This window comes from Azolla caroliniana, unplaced genomic scaffold (assembly GCF_043228905.1).
Source record: "Azolla caroliniana isolate FFs.n. ecotype wild unplaced genomic scaffold, voAzoCaro1.0.p SCAF_1, whole genome shotgun sequence".
Lineage (NCBI taxonomy): Eukaryota > Viridiplantae > Streptophyta > Polypodiopsida > Salviniales > Salviniaceae > Azolla > Azolla caroliniana.
The window spans coordinates 29,694,820-29,711,659 of NW_028230436.1; the positions used below are offsets into that span (position 1 = coordinate 29,694,820).

The following is a 16,840-nucleotide window of genomic DNA, read 5'->3' on the forward strand; positions in this document are numbered from 1 at the left end:
ACCCAAACAGGTTTCATTCAAGAAAGAAGTATAAAATGCCTATTTTGTTACTTTATTTTGAAAAAACCTATGATCGAGTTGATTGGGATTCCTATGTTTTATGGAGTCGAAATGCACTTTCTCCGCAACATCTCAAACAATTTTGGAAATTGTTGTGGGGCATAAAAAGGAGTAAGAAAAGTGTTTGTTTCAGTTGGTTGTTGGTTCATAGAGCTATACCAGTTAATGGTTGGCAAAAGGGGAATGTAGACAATATGTGCCCTTTTTGCATGGATCAGTAGAGACCGCCAATCATTGTTTGCGGAGTTGTGGTTTTGCGATGGAATTAAGGAAAATAATCATAACACCTTCATACCAGTATTCCTCCAACAATGTATACATGGGGAGCGGTATTATGGGTGGTGGTACAAGATAAACCAACGCTATATGAACAAGAGGAGGTTGCAAATGCTATATTGTTATGACACATGAGTTGATGCAAAAAACATTGATAACTTTGAATGCACAAATCGAGATTGATAAACCGGAAAAATGGCAATTGGTAAGTAGTATTACAACTTGGTATATTTGGAAGGCTCGATATTTGAAGGTATTTTAAAATGTGACCAAAAGACCTGCCCAAATAACATTTGGGATTTGGATAGAGATTGTGCATAAGCTTAGAGGTTCTTTGGATAATATAAAAGGTAATACGCAACAGGTAGAGCTCAAGAGATTAGAGTTTCATGCCATCTAGGACAAAGGCATATTTTATAGACGGATTTTTGATGAGGTGGAGTGGTTCTACTCTACACCGAAGTATTTATTTAAGCCGACGGTTAGAATTTAGAAAAGGAGCTCTACTGAAAGGTATATCTTGTATGTATAGCCTTAGGGCGTTTCTTAATACTAATGTAGTACCTTTTTTTGGGAAAATAAAACAAAATAGGAAATCTCTAATGTCTTCTTGCTTGCCTAACTTTCCGTCTCTTCCTCTACCTTTTCATTTGACTGAATTTGTTGGGTTCCTTCCCCTTAGTGCTAATAATGCACAACTTCTTGTGACATTTATATATCTTTGTTTAACTTATTGAACTTGTTGTTGTCTTCATCTTAGTAATTATTTATTAATTCCAATCATCCATGTTTTGTATGTCAACGACTGACAAGGAGGCGCTTTTGAGATCACAAGATTTGTAATTGGTTAGGAGTCTCATTATAGTGAAGATAGTTTGGTTCATGGTTGCGTACGCGTAAGAAACTACCTCCTTCTAGCAAAAGCAACATTCATGAATACAAACCCATTCATACATAGTTTTTTTTTTCGTTTCATTGATTTGGTCTAAGAGTCCTATAATTGTAAATGTAGAATTTGTTCTTTCTCTATCCTCCACCCCCATGGGCCATCACCAAAGTAATAAGCTTTCGCTTCCTTCAAACTTTGTCTCTTTCCCTCTTGTCTCTTACTTTGTTGCACTTTGTTTTACTTCTCGAAAAGTATGAAAGTGTATTTTCTTGCTTGAGTATCCATGTAATCATTTCAATAATTAAATGATTCTTCTTTTTGAGGGATATTTTTCTTTTCATTACCATATAAGGTTCATTTCTCATAACAAAAGAATGGACTTGTTTGGACAAATCCCGTAGGTGCAATTAATGCTTGAGGAACTTCCTAACGAGGAGTATTTGTGAGAAAAATAAATCTAATATCCTCTAGCATGATGTCTTAATGGTAATACACAAATACATGATGCGATTATATGTTTCTTATAAACATTTTATATATATAGTAACACAATCATGTTGCATGTCCCATCTTCGTAAATTTCGTGTTTCAAACATTTTGGAATAACTTTATACAACATGATCTAGTTTGAAACTGAAAGTAGACATAAGGCCTCTTAAACATTTTTACAACAATTTGGAATAGCTTTACACAAAGGGATCTAGTTGAGGCCTCCTTACACATTTCCACATAACGCTTTCATATTCATTAGCAACATAGCAATATTTGTGGATGATATCTGATAAATATGAAATCTATTTATTATCTCTATACATACTTAGCTCTCTCGCCAAATGCAAATGATCAATAACCTTCACCAAACACATGAAGATATAGTACAGTTAAAAATTTGGTAACCTAATTCTTGTTAAATAGCTCAGAGATCCCTCCACATGAAGTATCCCTCTAGATGGAATGGCATTTAAAAGTGAAAAGTATTCCTTCTTTCCGATGTTGAAAGGCAACTACCAACACTCATTGAAATCTTAATCAATGCACAATGGTTTTTGGCCCAATCAAGTAAATAACTAGAGGGCGGGCAAGTCCTCTCTTTATAAGTGGTTTATCTTTTGCAATGATGGAGGTTGTGGAGGTTGTCTACTACCTGACAAAAGACTAACCCATGTTATAGACCTTAGACTTAGACCATGATGGAGGTTGTCTACAACTAATCTTCATAAGCTAACATCCATGTGCATATATGTACATCTATTAAGTACTTGTTATACCTTTCACTATCATGGACATAAGAAGCAATATAACGGAGAGGGAGAACATGTAAAACCTTGGAAAGGGATTGGTATCCCCATAGCATGGAAAAGGACAAAAACAAAAACACTAATGTGAGGGAAGTATATATCAACTGTGTGGCTCTTCCCCATAATATGAAATAGAAGTATAATATCAACAAAATCACTTAAATGCCAGGGGAAGTATAATATCAACTTTTTTCTTCTTTCAAGAGATTACATATTGTAGAAATTCCTCTCTATTGCTATCAAAACTATAGTTCTTTAGTAGAACGAAGAGGCTATTTTACTTCATATTTCGGCAATAGTTGGAACTTGAGCTTCTACAAGCTCAAAGATGAATTTGCCAGTATTACAAATACAAACATTTCCTCTTTCCATCAGTTCAATCAGTTCATCAAAAACCAAAGAATTCCAAGTTCCAACTCTACTCTTTATCATTCCTTATTATTGCACAACTCTCCCTAATGCTGGAACTGTATGAGATTCTACAAGGGTCAACTAATATATATCTTCGCATATCAACCTTCCAAGTGGATTAACAGCAGTCAGGCTCTACCTTGTCACAATAACTACAAAAGTGGGCATAACAGCACTAATCTACATTTGCAATCAAATGAATGATTCGCACACTAGGAAAATGCCAATGTAGAGAGCAAACATAAAAAATACATAAAATGCTGATCTTTATACTAATGGTTCCTTTTTTACATTTTTTCTCTCCTATAATTCCTTTTTTATTACATCACTACAACAGCTGTCGCCTCATATATAATGTCTGCCAAAGTGACACAAGAAATTCATTCCAAATTTCAATGCAAAAAAATGAAGAATTTCTTTAAATTAGTTCTTCAATGAATTGTCTAGATTTATAATATTTCAGATACAAATAATCGCCGCCGATGCAACAATAATTGCAATGAAAGTCATTTCAGGGTTTTTGAGTTTGTTGTTTTCTTCTGTATTGGGGTAGAGTATATAAAAGGAGAGAAGAGGAGATACATACAGCATAGTTTTTTTAACTATGCTTTCTACTCTTTAATAGCTCGCCCTTTCAGAACTATGTATAAAACATCATAATACATTCTTTCCTCTATTCAAGGCAATTTTGAAACTCTTTTCTTTCCACTTCATTTTTTGTTTTCTCTGACTTAATAGGACGTTGTTGGCAGTTGCAAGAAACCAAGATCCAACAAAGTGTGAAATGGAAACTCTTTAAGCAATCAGTAATGAATAGAAAATCAATGGAAGAAAAGCATTATCAAGTTGTGTTGTATAGGCTTCCATTAACCCTGTATATACAACTGCTATCATCAATGAATGTAACTGCACAGAAAAAGAAACCAAAAAACCATCAATGAATGTTTGAGATCATTCTCTCATGCAATGAAGAGATAAAAACAGTAGTAATAAATATAAATATGTTTTACCTCTATACTTGTGATGTCCACATTCATAAACTTTAGGATTATTAGGCATGCCACCAAAACTGATACAATTCCGGCTACGGTACCTTCCAATGTTTTCTCTGTCAAATCAAATCATCAAAAACCAAAAAATCTCTCAAGACAGATTACAAAGAACAAGTTTTCTTTCTACATTAATCAAATAAGTTACACAATACTTCAAAGAAGTATCTCGTAAAACAAAACCACCGATCAATTAAAGATTTTTGCGAACGTGAAAAGACATTACTGTTGGCATGACTTAACCGAAGGGATCCAAAATTATATCCAACAACAGATGCCTGCCATTAAGATGCAAAATATCAGTCGTGATATTTCTATTTATTATGCCAATTTGTAAAACGTTTTACAGTGAATGACAATATTTTAGAGAAAAAACATGCAAAAGAAAAAGAAAAGAAAAGAATGTCTGGAGTAAAACATAAGCACACCATTGTGTCTCCGATGCCAATACTGAAGACTCCAGCAAAGGGTGCAAGGGGTCGGTCACCTAGGGAGTTTGTGAGCCATACTGGCAAAGCACAACCTAAGAGAAGCGAAAAGTGACTGCAAGTGATAAAGATATAAAATATATACAGGTAAGAACATGGATTTAGAAGATATTGGCATTCTCTCTAGGGTTTAAGGAAAATAATTACTAACCTTATGATTAGGAGATCAGAATCTCGACTATCAGTAAAGGCTGCCATGAACTTATGAATACAGTCTCCAAACGGTGGAATTCGTAATACCTGATAAAAAATATAAGACATTAAAAGAGTATCTTAGTTCTTGTGATTGAATGCTCCAGATACTTACATTTTAATGATTCTTATATCTCTTTTATAAGAACGAAAAACCCATGGGCTTAAGAAAATCATGAGCAAGGGGGAAACTTTTATATAAACAAACACAGAAAGGCTAAGAAAGAGACGTAAATTACAAAAATGCAATAAATAACAATAAAAGAATCACAAAAAGAGAAGCAATAGAAAATAAAAGTTAGAAACCAAATAATATATATAGAAACTAGGACGACCCGCATGGCTTTAGATGCACAAATTATATTCTCATCATGATTTCATTGGCAATTATGACAGAAAAACATTATACTCTATTTATGCACTACATTAAATTTGTTGGATATGTCAATGCATGAAAGCATATGATGCTACATGGCTTTAGATGCACAAATTATATTCTCATCATGATTTCATTGGCAATTATGACAGAAAAACATAATATTCTATTTATGTACTACATTAAATTTGTTGGATATGTCAATGCATGAAAGCATATGATGCTACATACCGTAGCGAACATAAACATTTAGAGTAAATCGTATATGCACAAACCTATAATACTCGATACGAATGCACAAACCTATATTCGTTGATATAAATGCACAAACCTACATTAGTTTATATGAATGCACAAACCTACAATAGTTTACATGAATGCATAAACTTACATTAGTTTACATGAATGCACAAACCTAGATTCGTTGATACAATGTACAACACCATATTAGCTTATACGAATGTATAGAGCATGTGCTCTTCATACAGAAGCACGAAATGCACACACATACACGCACCAGATGGTAATGGAAATAACACACAAATATATCAATGCATGAGATTTTCTACAAGTGCCTTACGCGAACCATCTCGACAACCAAGAATGCTGCAAAAGCAACACAAAATGCCAAGCTAAGGAAGTCTTGCTGCATAAAGAGGAAAAGTTCATCAATTCCAAACAATCAAAGACCTATATGAGAGATTGCATCTCATATTCATTTTATTTACTTACTTGAAAGAACAAAGCTGGCACAAACATCACAACCACCATTAGATGGAAAAACTTGCGCACCATTATTGTTTCTATCTTAGTGCTCTTTGCCATATATAAAGGAATAATGGCTGTCGAGATCACAAATATCCAATAGCCACAAAGATAATATCTTTGTTTATCTTCAAAGACGAAGTTCATAACCCTATCAAAATTAGGTGATGCATCGATATACAAAAAGAAATCATCATTTTTTATTTTGCACATGTATATGGGCATATATCATTAGGCTAACTGAAAAAGAAAGTTGCATTATGAACCCTATGCAACATTTTCATGAACCTTCAAACTCTCAAAGAGGGCATGCATTAGACAAAGGACAAGATCATTAAAGATATGGTGTGAAAGCCCAAAGGGTAACTGAGTAGAAAAACAACAAAAAATCATTCATTATGCCATTGGTGTATAGTCATCCGGGCTCTATTTAAAATTTTCCATCATAATCTTTGTTGGACTCAAGAACTAGGGATTCCTAGAATACTCGAAACACTACACAGCCTCATACATAGTGATTATGTTATTCTATATCCACTGTATACTATGTAAAATCCCATCTTGAATAGAACAATTTCTGGAAGCATTGCTCGCAAGCAGCCATATATGGTGGATCAACTGTGACATTGACAACATGTTTTAGATGTTAACACTGACGGTAGAAGCCAAACTAAATGGTCGCTCTATGATACAATAAAAATAAAGTGTTGGTAATAATAGGTTAGTTTGACTCTATAACATTGGGTCATCAGGAAGATTACGACTACAACTACTTTAACAAGCATTCCCATTCCAGTATGAGGAATGCGCTGTGTCACAGAAAAGAAAGCTTGATATAAAGAATGTCAAGAAGAAAAAGTGTAGTAAAAAGAGCGCTATTGTAATATAGAAAGACATGGGCGGGGGAAAGTTGTCTTAAAACTAATAGGCATCCCCATGATGTTGTCCCAAACGGTCAAAAAACCATTTTCAAGAAAGAAAAAAAATGAAAAACGAAACTAACAAATATAGCTTGAAATACCAAGACCATGTGAACTTGGGGGCCAAAAGTGCCTTTAAAGAGAGAAGCTCTTATCATGCAAGCCATTGGTCGGGAGTTCAAATCCCACCCTGTGCTCAACTGCCAGAAATGGGAACCTAGCACTCCAACTGAGAGAAAAAAGTACACAAACATAATATGCTTCATTATAAATGGGTCTACGCAGTCATAGATATAGAATATGCATACACCCAGAAGTTCCTTCTGAACAATGTTGACTATCCTCTAGCATAGCCTAAAAGATAATAACAATTATTATAATGAATAATATGTGCACAGGATACCATAACATATGAGACAAGAAAGACCACAAGAAGTTTTACCAGGTTATGAGGTTATCCTTCATCCCATAAATGATATTGAGCCATCCAAGTGTGATCATCACCATTGCAATACATAAAGCAAGGACAAAAGACATTGCACTGCAAATCTTTTCAAAACTCTTTGACAAATGCATTTGAAAACACCACAGAAACCAGCTAATGCTTGTGCCAAAAGCTTTGTACATCACTGGCACCCATGGGAAAGCAATAAGAATACCCTGCCACAACCAGTCTATGTGTAAGAAAGTCACATCAAGGAGCACATTTGAAACTTATTACATAAAGGCAAATTTCATTAAACATTTACCTGTAAAATAGCTGATATAATGTCCTTATTACTGGTTAAAGCATATGATACAGATGATAAATTTCCATCATACTAACCAAGATCAACAAAAACAAGGAATAAGCATGTATGATCGGAATTATAAAAGTTACTTACTGCACAGCATAAAAGGCCTAGCCTACCTTAGCAAGAACATGAGCAATAAAATTGTTCCCAAACACTGAAAGTCCATTTGATAAAAGAATGGCCTCTCCTATATTCACAACAAAAATCACATCATAAATAAATATACAGAATGTCACTATTTTGAAAGATAATCTATAATTAACTGTGCATATATAAGGTTAAAATAATATATTAATGGATAGGGAAAGATGGAACCTAATGAAGTGCAACCCGGGAAAGCATGGACTCCATATTGGAGAAGCCATGTGCTAAGTACAACAACCGAAGCAACATTCACAATCTTGATAGGAAAAGAAAGAGCTGCAATAAAGAGGACAGTGAAAAACATGTACATTTTTTACAGTATGTCAGACATACCATATTCTTAAGATTGAGATCCGCGATGACTCACCAATAGATAGTATGACTGTGGAAAGAGCTGTCCATAATATTGTAGATTTTGAAGGGATTATTGAGCTTCTATCAGTGATTGTATTGTTTATTGATGATATATAACCCTTTAAGTTTGTCCATACATATATAAGCAAGCCCATGCTAGAAGCAACTGCAGCCCAAAACTTGGACCTAAAATCTTCATAACCTAGAAAATGAAACACAATGGTTTTCAAATTCTCTAATATAAATAATGGTCAACTGTATGTGCTATTTAATAATCATTAGTCCCATAAATTTCAATAAAAACTAACTCCTACAAATTTCAAACAAATCACATAAAGCATCAGCATAACACCATTTCTGGTTTTATTCAGCTTATTTATATTCCCCATATTTTTAGTTTGATCTTTTGGGGTTCTCTCTTGTTGGCCTTCTCTGATGACAGTCTACTATACAATCTTCGCGATACTTCTGTATCATTCCTTATTTTCTTCCTTTTCTACTACAATTAGCCCTTAGTTATGCCTACATCTAGAAAATAGTGGTATATCATATTACACACTCGAGAATTTAAATCACAACACAAAGTTTATCAAAAAATTTACTTTGTTCAAGTCTTGTCATACAAGATGAAGCTGAAATTTTAAATAAATTGAGAACTGAAAGCTCAAAAATGGAAGTGCCAATGGAATGAAGAAGACCAATCAAAAAGACATATGCACATGTATGTCTGTAGATACAGCACATACAATTAGTTCTATACATGTCTACTCGACCTCACTTTAAATCGTTGATTATATACGCCTCAGCAACTTTCATGTTGCACGGACTTAAAAAATGTATCCTTTTCATTACCATTTAAGTTTGATGCCACTGCAATTATTCTGTGATGTTGGATCATTTGGGCAGCAAGTACACATGGTATGGTGAGAGCTCCTGTGTAGATCCCAGACAAGGTTCCTACTCTGACACCATCATTTTCTAAATGTCAGTAACAAACATGATTTGTGATATGGGAGATTATATTGCTAGAGATATATCTGCTGTTAACAAATAAAATTCTGGATCTTTTCCATACAGTATTTCTGGCAATAATCAGCATATACAACAAGTGTTTAAGACATCAATGGGCCATCAAAACATTTCATCAAGGGTTCAAAAACATGAAAAGCATGCACATCATCATTATGGATGCAGTTTTGAAGAGAGAACATCACGATTGGTATTTGATAAGGCGAATAAACATTACATCTAAATGCCAAATGTACATAAATGGTCGGATGAAGATATCTACACATCTCAATCTCTACGATTTCATTGGAATCATAACTCAGGGGGTATAGATTTGCAGCAGAGTCACCTATACATGAGTAATCAGCGCTTACTCAAGTGCTCAAAACATCAACAGAGAAAATAATCACATGGACAAGCATCGCCTTTCTTCCCATGTCCCTGGAAACAAAGTTTTCAGCACTTCTGAAGGGAGAACGTAATACCTGACATTTGATGCTTTAAATGGGTAAATCAACAGTACATCAAGTTCTCAAAACATCAAATGCATGCAGATCCATACATCCCCTGTTCCATAAAAAGCAGAATTTCACAGAGAGAGAGAGAGAGAGTATCGATTGTTTTCTTTCAAGTGATGCCAAAACTGGAGTATTTATCTACACATCTCCTATATGCCAGTAAAAAACAAAAAGTATATATTCAATGGATGCAAATATGTGGTCATGCAAAGATGATCTAAACATCCTCTGTTCCATGAAAAGCAGTAAGTGAATGGATTTTAATTTGAAGGAATGTGCATAAATGGTCAAATAGAGAGATTTTCTACACATCCCTTATTTCATGGAGGGCAGATTTTTATAGAAAGTATTGATTTTTCATTTCAATGAATTTGTGTAAACACAGTCATACAGGGATTATTTACATATAGGCAATGACCATAGTGTTCAACATATCCATGGGCAATCAACATTACATCAAATGCATGCAAAGATATTCATAAATAAGATTATCTATGCATCCCTGCTCTATGAAAAAAGTCGAAAGTAAATCATTTCTTCTTTTAATGCATTTGTAACAATAGTCATACATAGATAATATCTACATATCCCTTGTTCAATGAAAAGCAAAATTCCTCAAGAGTGAGAAAGAGCAAGAGAGAGTACATTGTTTTTCTTTTCAATGAATGATCTACACATCTCCATGTGTTTCTCAAAAAAGTTGAGTTTTGCAGACAAAGTATCTTCTTTATTCATTTTGATGGATTACTTAATTTCATATTCCCCTGTGTTACATGAAAGAAGGCAATTCCATAAAGAGAAAGTGAATTTGTGTTTTCCTTAAATGCATGAAAAAAACCATAATTCATAGAGATAGTGAATTGAATCTTAATTTATTATGCCTTTCAACGAATGCAAAAATGGACTATATATACCCACAAATCCCCCCTGGATCCATGAGAAATCATAACTTCACATATGGAATTTCTTTTTATTTCATTAAACATAGAAATGGATTATTTATCTACACATCCCCCTTTATCCCGTTGAAACGAAAAAATTCACAAAGAAACAAATGTACACATGTGCATGTACATATACTGAATTGTTCCTGCAAAGAATGAAAAATAAAAATAAAAACATACCTGGGATTGAAAATCCTGAGCTTATTGCTGTGAGAGGATTGAAATTCCACAAAGAAGGCAGAGAGACTGAGGAAGATGAGGATGGAGAACTCGATGAAGAAACCGTGACCAATTAGAGAGAAGATAAGGCGGGCGAGAACAAGAGACATGATGAAGATTTCCATGAGACCATCCATGGCCATAGGTTCCATCAATCTCTTTCTTCTCCGATGCCTTTTATTGAAGAAGAACTCTCTCTTCCTCTGTCTCTGTCTCTCTCTCAAAATACACACAAACAGAGGCAGAGGTAGATGCCGAGACAGAAGAAGAGGAGGAAATGGTCGTTCCTTCTTGACAAATAAGAGAAGGACTGACTCTGTTAGTTCGAAACTTCGATCAACAAACACCTTGAATGTGCTGATACATATGTATTGTCTGCTTTTTGCTTTTTGCTTTTTGCCTTTTGCTTTTTGCGTTTCTGCGTTTTGGCCAGGCCAGATACATACTACTGTATGTAATTTGTAAATGTAGTTTTCTGCTTTTTCCATCCTTCTTTTTTGCCATTGTATTAGAAAATGGTGGGTGGGCTGGGAAAGCCATGGATAGAAGAAGAAATACGAGAAAGCGGAAACCCCGTTTCAACTTGTGACGAAGGCCACTCCAACCCAACCCGAGGAAACACTGATAGAAATGGGAACTTTGAAAGAAACCCCGACCTGAGTAATGGCAGCAAAGCCGATGGTTTTGTCTGGACATATATCATGACACCGGTAAAGTGATAAAACGATGTGTGTTATGTTCCAGTGACACATGCACGTTCCGCTCCATTCTATTCCTTTTCCCTCAAAGCCATCTCCGAAGGATAGATCCGCTCACTCATCATATAACCCACCCTGCAATGAAAACGACTCTAGCTCTCAACAAAAGATGGGATTGCTGACCAGTCAAAGTGCCCATATACATTTCACCATCCATGTTATGGGCTTTTTGATTTCCCACGCCCTCGTAACTCTCTCCTCCATCCACCCATGCACACGTGAATGTCTTTTTATGATGAATGTGAAGTTAGTTTTTGGTAAACATCATTTTTATTTTTTACATCTACGCACAAAATGTCCAGGGAGTTTACAAAGAAGGCATTGCAAGAGATGTGATGCCCCGTATCTCAGACCAAATATGTATATGTATATAATAATATATATATGAATCAGAAACCTTGTCCACGATGTTATGGATATATGCCATCGTTTGTCTTTTATCTCGTAATCGTAAAATCGACCCCCAGTTGTGGCAGCCTGCCTACAGAGGAGGTTTACCGTCCCGTCCCAATCATATATCGAGGATGTGCTCACAAATACCTCGTGTGAGCCACAAGGACCTTTCTCGGGTTGTCCGTAGTCGGTGGCCGGTGGTGGCCCCCACGAGTGTCCCCGACCCGCACAGATTGCCAAACAAAGTGGGATTTAAGCATCATGGTCCATCATACATACATATATGCTGTACATACTATATCCTCTGTATATCTTCTTCTTCTTCTCTGATGCATTGAGAAGAAAACTTTGTAGGGTTTTGGAATCCCCCCCATGTCCTTTGGCCATATGAGAAGATCAGGGATCTAGAACCCTCCCCTGCTCCTCTCTCAGGATGGAAAAAAAGTAGGGTGCCCCTCCCTCCCCTGGGGGATTAGGGTTCCCGAGAACCCCTCCCCCTTGTTCTGCCCAGATGGAAAATTAGGGTTCCAACTCCCTTTCCCTTTACAAGATGAAAAAAGTTAAAGGATCGGAAACCTCCATCTGTTGTGCCCAGATGAAGAATTAGGTTCCCATAGTCCTTCCCTGTTTTTTCCAGGATGAATTTGTTTTAGGTTTCCGAAACCAGACGAAAAGTCAGACTTCCAACACCCTCCCCCTACTACTTCCCAGATTGAAAATTTCGGGTTCCAAAACTCCTCCTTTTCCTTCCCAGGAGGAAAACTTGGAGTTTCCAACCCTAGGATATAATTTGATGTTTTAGAGTTTCGAAATCAAAGGCTTATTCTGTTTCTCCATCTTCAGCTTCAAACATGGTGCTTCAAACAATAGGTAATAACGTCCTACTCCCCCTCTTTCTCATTTTTAAAAGATTTCACGAGGAATCGGAATCACAAGCACAATCAGGTTCAGATTCGGATTCAGATTCACCACACAATTGGTATGGGAATATTCAGTATCTCATCAACATATCAGTGATTGGTGCAATTTGTTGTGTCTTTCTCTTCCTCGTGGTGAAGTTAAGAAGTGATCACAAATATCCAGGACCAAAGCTGTTGTCTGTGTGGCATGCTACTGGTGCCCAAATTGCCATACTTTCGGGTGCCAACGCCCCCCAATTCCTTGCCGTTGAAGCATATACATTTCTCGGCTTTCTTGCCATCTCATTGGTCGCCCTGCTTGTACTTTTGCCACTAAACATATATGGTGGGTCAGTACCTCTTCAAGATCAATTCTCAAGATCCACAGTCATTCATATAGAAAAAGCTTCAACCTTATTATGGTGGCATTATGCTTTCATGGTCCTTGTTGTGTGTATAATGCATCTATGCATTAGAGAGATCTATGGGAAACAAGTCCCAAGTACTAGGCCAGATGGTGATTGTGTGTCTGCTTTCACACTCATGGTGCATCGGATTCCGAGGAGCTTGTCAGCCAATAAGACGCCTTTGCAGGACTTCTTTGAGCATCGGTACCCTGGCAAAGTCTTTCGCGTAGTTGTGCCTCCTGATTTGTCTACGTTTTATGCACTAGAAAGAAGACTGATAAAGACAAGGAAGCACTTGTCTTGGTTAATGGCAAGGGAACGTGATCGGATCTTTGTTCATGAAGAAGAGGAAGAAGAAGAAGAAGCTCGAATCAACTCAAAAGTTCGTGTTGATGGCTTTGTAAACTTGATAGGAGCTACAAGGACCCGCCTATCATGGCTACGCCAGAGTTGGCGGGCTTGTAAATCTATCCTAAGACAAGTTTGGGTATGGTTCTTAGCTTGTGGTGGATGTGGAGAAGATGATATCATAGCTAAGCTGCATGAGCAATGCTTAGATCTCGAGAGTAAGCTTTTACCTTATAAAGAGGGTACAGCACAAGGAGCGGGAATCGCTTTTGTGGTTTTCAAGGACTTGCGCACTGCAAGCCGAGCTTTACAAGATATTCGGTCTATACGGAAAGGAGGGGACTTTTCTACTATGGATTTGGAATTGGGAAAAAGACGGTGGAAGGTAGAGAGGGCTCCCCCGGCAAGAGATATTTATTGGCATCATTTGGGTAGCACCACCTTATCAAGGTTGGTTCGACGGGTTATTGTGAATACCTTTCTTCTGATGCTGCTTTTCTTCTTAAGCTCACCTCTGGCAGTGCTTACTGCCCTTCATAATGTTGGGAGGTTGATAAATCCTGAAGCCATGGATTATTTCCACACTTGGCTAGTTTGGGTTCAAAGCTCAAGTTGGGCGGCGGCAATAATTGTGCAGTTTTTGCCCAATCTCCTGGTCTTTGTGAGCATGTATTTCGTCATCCCAGCCACATTAGCATATCTTTCGAGCTTTGAGAGCCATTTGACACTGTCTGGCGAGCAACGAGCAGCTCTGGCAAAGACTGTTCTATTCTTTCTTGTCAATTTGATCATTCTAAGGGGACTTTTGGAGACCTCTTTGGAATCTATGCTACTTCATGTGAAGGATTGTTATGAGGAGGGGACAGCATGCAAGGATATTGAGCAATACATGAGCTCGTCTTTCCTTGCAAATTCGTGCTTGTCAGCGACTGCCTTTCTTATCACAAGTGCTTTCTTGGGTATATCTTATGATCTATTGGCTCCCATCCCGTGGATCAAGCGAAAAATACAACAACTGAAAAAAGAACGGCCCAATCCATTTAGCTCTGGAGAGCCTCCCAGCATGGACTATGATAACATGATGGACGAGGAAAGTTTGCAAGAGCAACTATTACCAAGCACCATGAGAATATTTAACTTTCCCGAATCAGAAAGATCAGGATCATCATCAGTTGCAAACTCTATGGGAATAGATGTTGAGGAGCATGATGATTTGCCTATAGGAAGAGAGAACTTTTCCCAATGGCAAAACTTCGATTATGTTCAATATTATGCGTTCAATTTGACCATCTTTGCAATGGCTCTTATTTACTCCTCTTTTGTTCCCGTGATTGTGCCAATTGCAGCACTCTACTTTGGTTACCGATACTTTGTGGATAAATACAATTTTCTCTTCATGTATAGAGCTTGGGGTTGTGCGGCAACGAATGATGGAAAATTGCTCGGGACGGTGATTAGGGTTATGAAATTATGCATAATCCTTTACCTATTTGCAATGCTCTACTTTTTCTATGTTAGAGGAGACCAAGAGAAGCTACAATTTCTTTGCACCCTCATAGTAGTAGTGCTAGTGTGTGCGAAGTATGGGATCGAAAAGCTTATTTGCCCTTCAGAAGAAGGATTCCATGTGTCGGTTCTCGAGAGTCTCGGTTCAGTTGAAAATTACTTGAATGGACCATTGGAGTATGAGGTCTTCGCCTTGCCAAACATTGATTGGAGCACATTTTCTGGTACCAATTCTTAGATTTTGGATTGGATGGCACGTGTAAAGTATGCCAACTCCACCCAGCTGTAAATATCCTCTGGGACTAATTAATATATGTATGAGATGAGGAAGCTATTCGATGAATTGTATAGGTTTCACATATGGGAGCCAAGAACCATTATAAAGCCATCCAATTGTATAAGTTGTTGTGAAGCTGTCTCCCCTCTTGAAAAAGGGGCTGCAGGGCCCAAGCCCTTCGGGAAGCTAAGTTTTACAGCTTGTCTCTGTAACCTTAATAGTTATGCAAACTTTGCTGTTGTAGATATTTGGTGAATACAAGCATCTGATGTTTCGTGAGCTTAATTAAGGTGATACGTTCATGCTAAATAATGCCAATGGTTTTAATTGATAGGATGAGTTAACATTATTCTGGTTTCATGATCTTTTGTGGTATGGTTCGAGGCATTATTCAAACCATTGGTGCTACATTCATGCTGAGTAATACCAATGGTGTGTTATGTCTTGGTAATAAGTTAACTCTCTATGTATTGAATCATTTACTTGATTTTGTCTTTATGTTCATTGCATAACATTAAGCGAGCTCATTAAGTGAGGGGGCATTAGTTGCCAAAGGTTAATGTGCAAGCTTTGCCCCAATACAACACATAATAGGACTGTAGATCCTTGATGAATGATAACTTATTTTACACATCATTATGTTACCATTTTGAAATTCTAAATTTCAACTCTTGCACGATAACTTTTGTGGGTTCAAGTTTTGAGTAATATTTTGATGTTGTATTTACGTATTGACATCATGCATGGTAGAAGTCTAGCCACACATTTTGTTTTATTTTAAACCATTGTCATTAACTTTTATTGTTGTTTGCAACTTAGAGTAAGTGCAAGAGAATGCTACTAAATGTGTTATCTACTTATGGTTATTCAAAAATCTTGGGAAAACTCTTTATAAGTTTAGTTTGGGATCATGCACATTAGAAGTTTGTTCCAGGCTTGCAACATTGGCATTGACTTTATTTCTACAAGGCTTGAAAATGGCACCCGTGGAATGCTAAGAAACATTTAAGTTGCTTAAGTTCATCATAGTTGATGGATCAAATTGGAGGTTAACTTGCTAAAGCTTAATTAACCACATTGGGAAAGGAGGTATGGAATGAGATAAAGGGCTATTAATATAATTAGAATATATGTTTTAGGAATGAGAAAAAGTATAACATAGTAACGTTGTTCAAAACGATGCATTAGAGTCATAATGATGAAAACAATCGATAATCACAATACAATGGTTGAGACTCGAGAGAGTGGGAGGGAGGGAAACACAAGAGTGTTGCACGATAGTAGTATTTTTGGTACACCACACAGAATGAGAGCATGCTCTAGAATATCGATCTTATAAAATACATTCCACCATTTGCAAAGTTTAATGAGTGGTAATGTACAAGGGCATTTCTTTACTTCTTACATCTAAACTTCAAACGAAAAAGTAAAGTAAACCATGATTTACTAAGATAAATATGAATAAACAACCCTAATTTTGTTGAAAACAATCACAATTTATCCTCGACAAAACGGGCACCTTCATAGCTTTACATTCCAAGTACATG

General features: G+C 36.6%; 2 protein-coding genes across 4 annotated transcripts; one reads left to right on the forward strand and one right to left on the reverse strand.

The window, feature by feature from the left end:
• Window positions 1-3,333: 3,333 nt before the first annotated feature.
• Window positions 3,334-11,015, reverse strand: LOC147869552 (dolichol kinase EVAN-like). 3 transcript variants are annotated; one of them, XM_087330756.1, is made up of 14 exons: window positions 10,667-11,015; window positions 8,869-8,973; window positions 8,030-8,218; window positions 7,834-7,938; window positions 7,635-7,705; window positions 7,474-7,545; window positions 7,167-7,384; window positions 5,772-5,955; window positions 5,620-5,685; window positions 4,623-4,711; window positions 4,412-4,526; window positions 4,210-4,261; window positions 3,945-4,042; window positions 3,334-3,840 (listed from the first exon to the last, which is right to left on the reverse strand). In XM_087330756.1, exons 2-14 carry the CDS (start codon window positions 8,912-8,914, stop codon window positions 3,730-3,732), a joined length of 1,416 nt encoding a protein of 471 aa, XP_087186882.1. In that variant the 5' UTR covers window positions 8,915-8,973; window positions 10,667-11,015; the 3' UTR covers window positions 3,334-3,729. The 3 variants fall into 3 exon arrangements, with proteins under 3 accessions (XP_087186882.1, XP_087186874.1, XP_087186866.1); XM_087330748.1 differs by having other exon boundaries at window positions 3,334-3,806; window positions 8,869-8,978; XM_087330740.1 differs by having other exon boundaries at window positions 8,869-8,978.
• Window positions 11,016-12,599: 1,584 nt separating this feature from the next.
• LOC147869553 (early-responsive to dehydration stress protein (ERD4)) lies at window positions 12,600-15,622 on the forward strand. The gene has a single exon (XM_087330768.1). The coding sequence runs from the start codon at window positions 12,708-12,710 to the stop codon at window positions 15,252-15,254; it is 2,547 nt and encodes an 848-aa protein (XP_087186894.1). The 5' UTR covers window positions 12,600-12,707; the 3' UTR covers window positions 15,255-15,622.
• The last annotated feature ends 1,218 nt before the right edge of the window (window positions 15,623-16,840 follow it).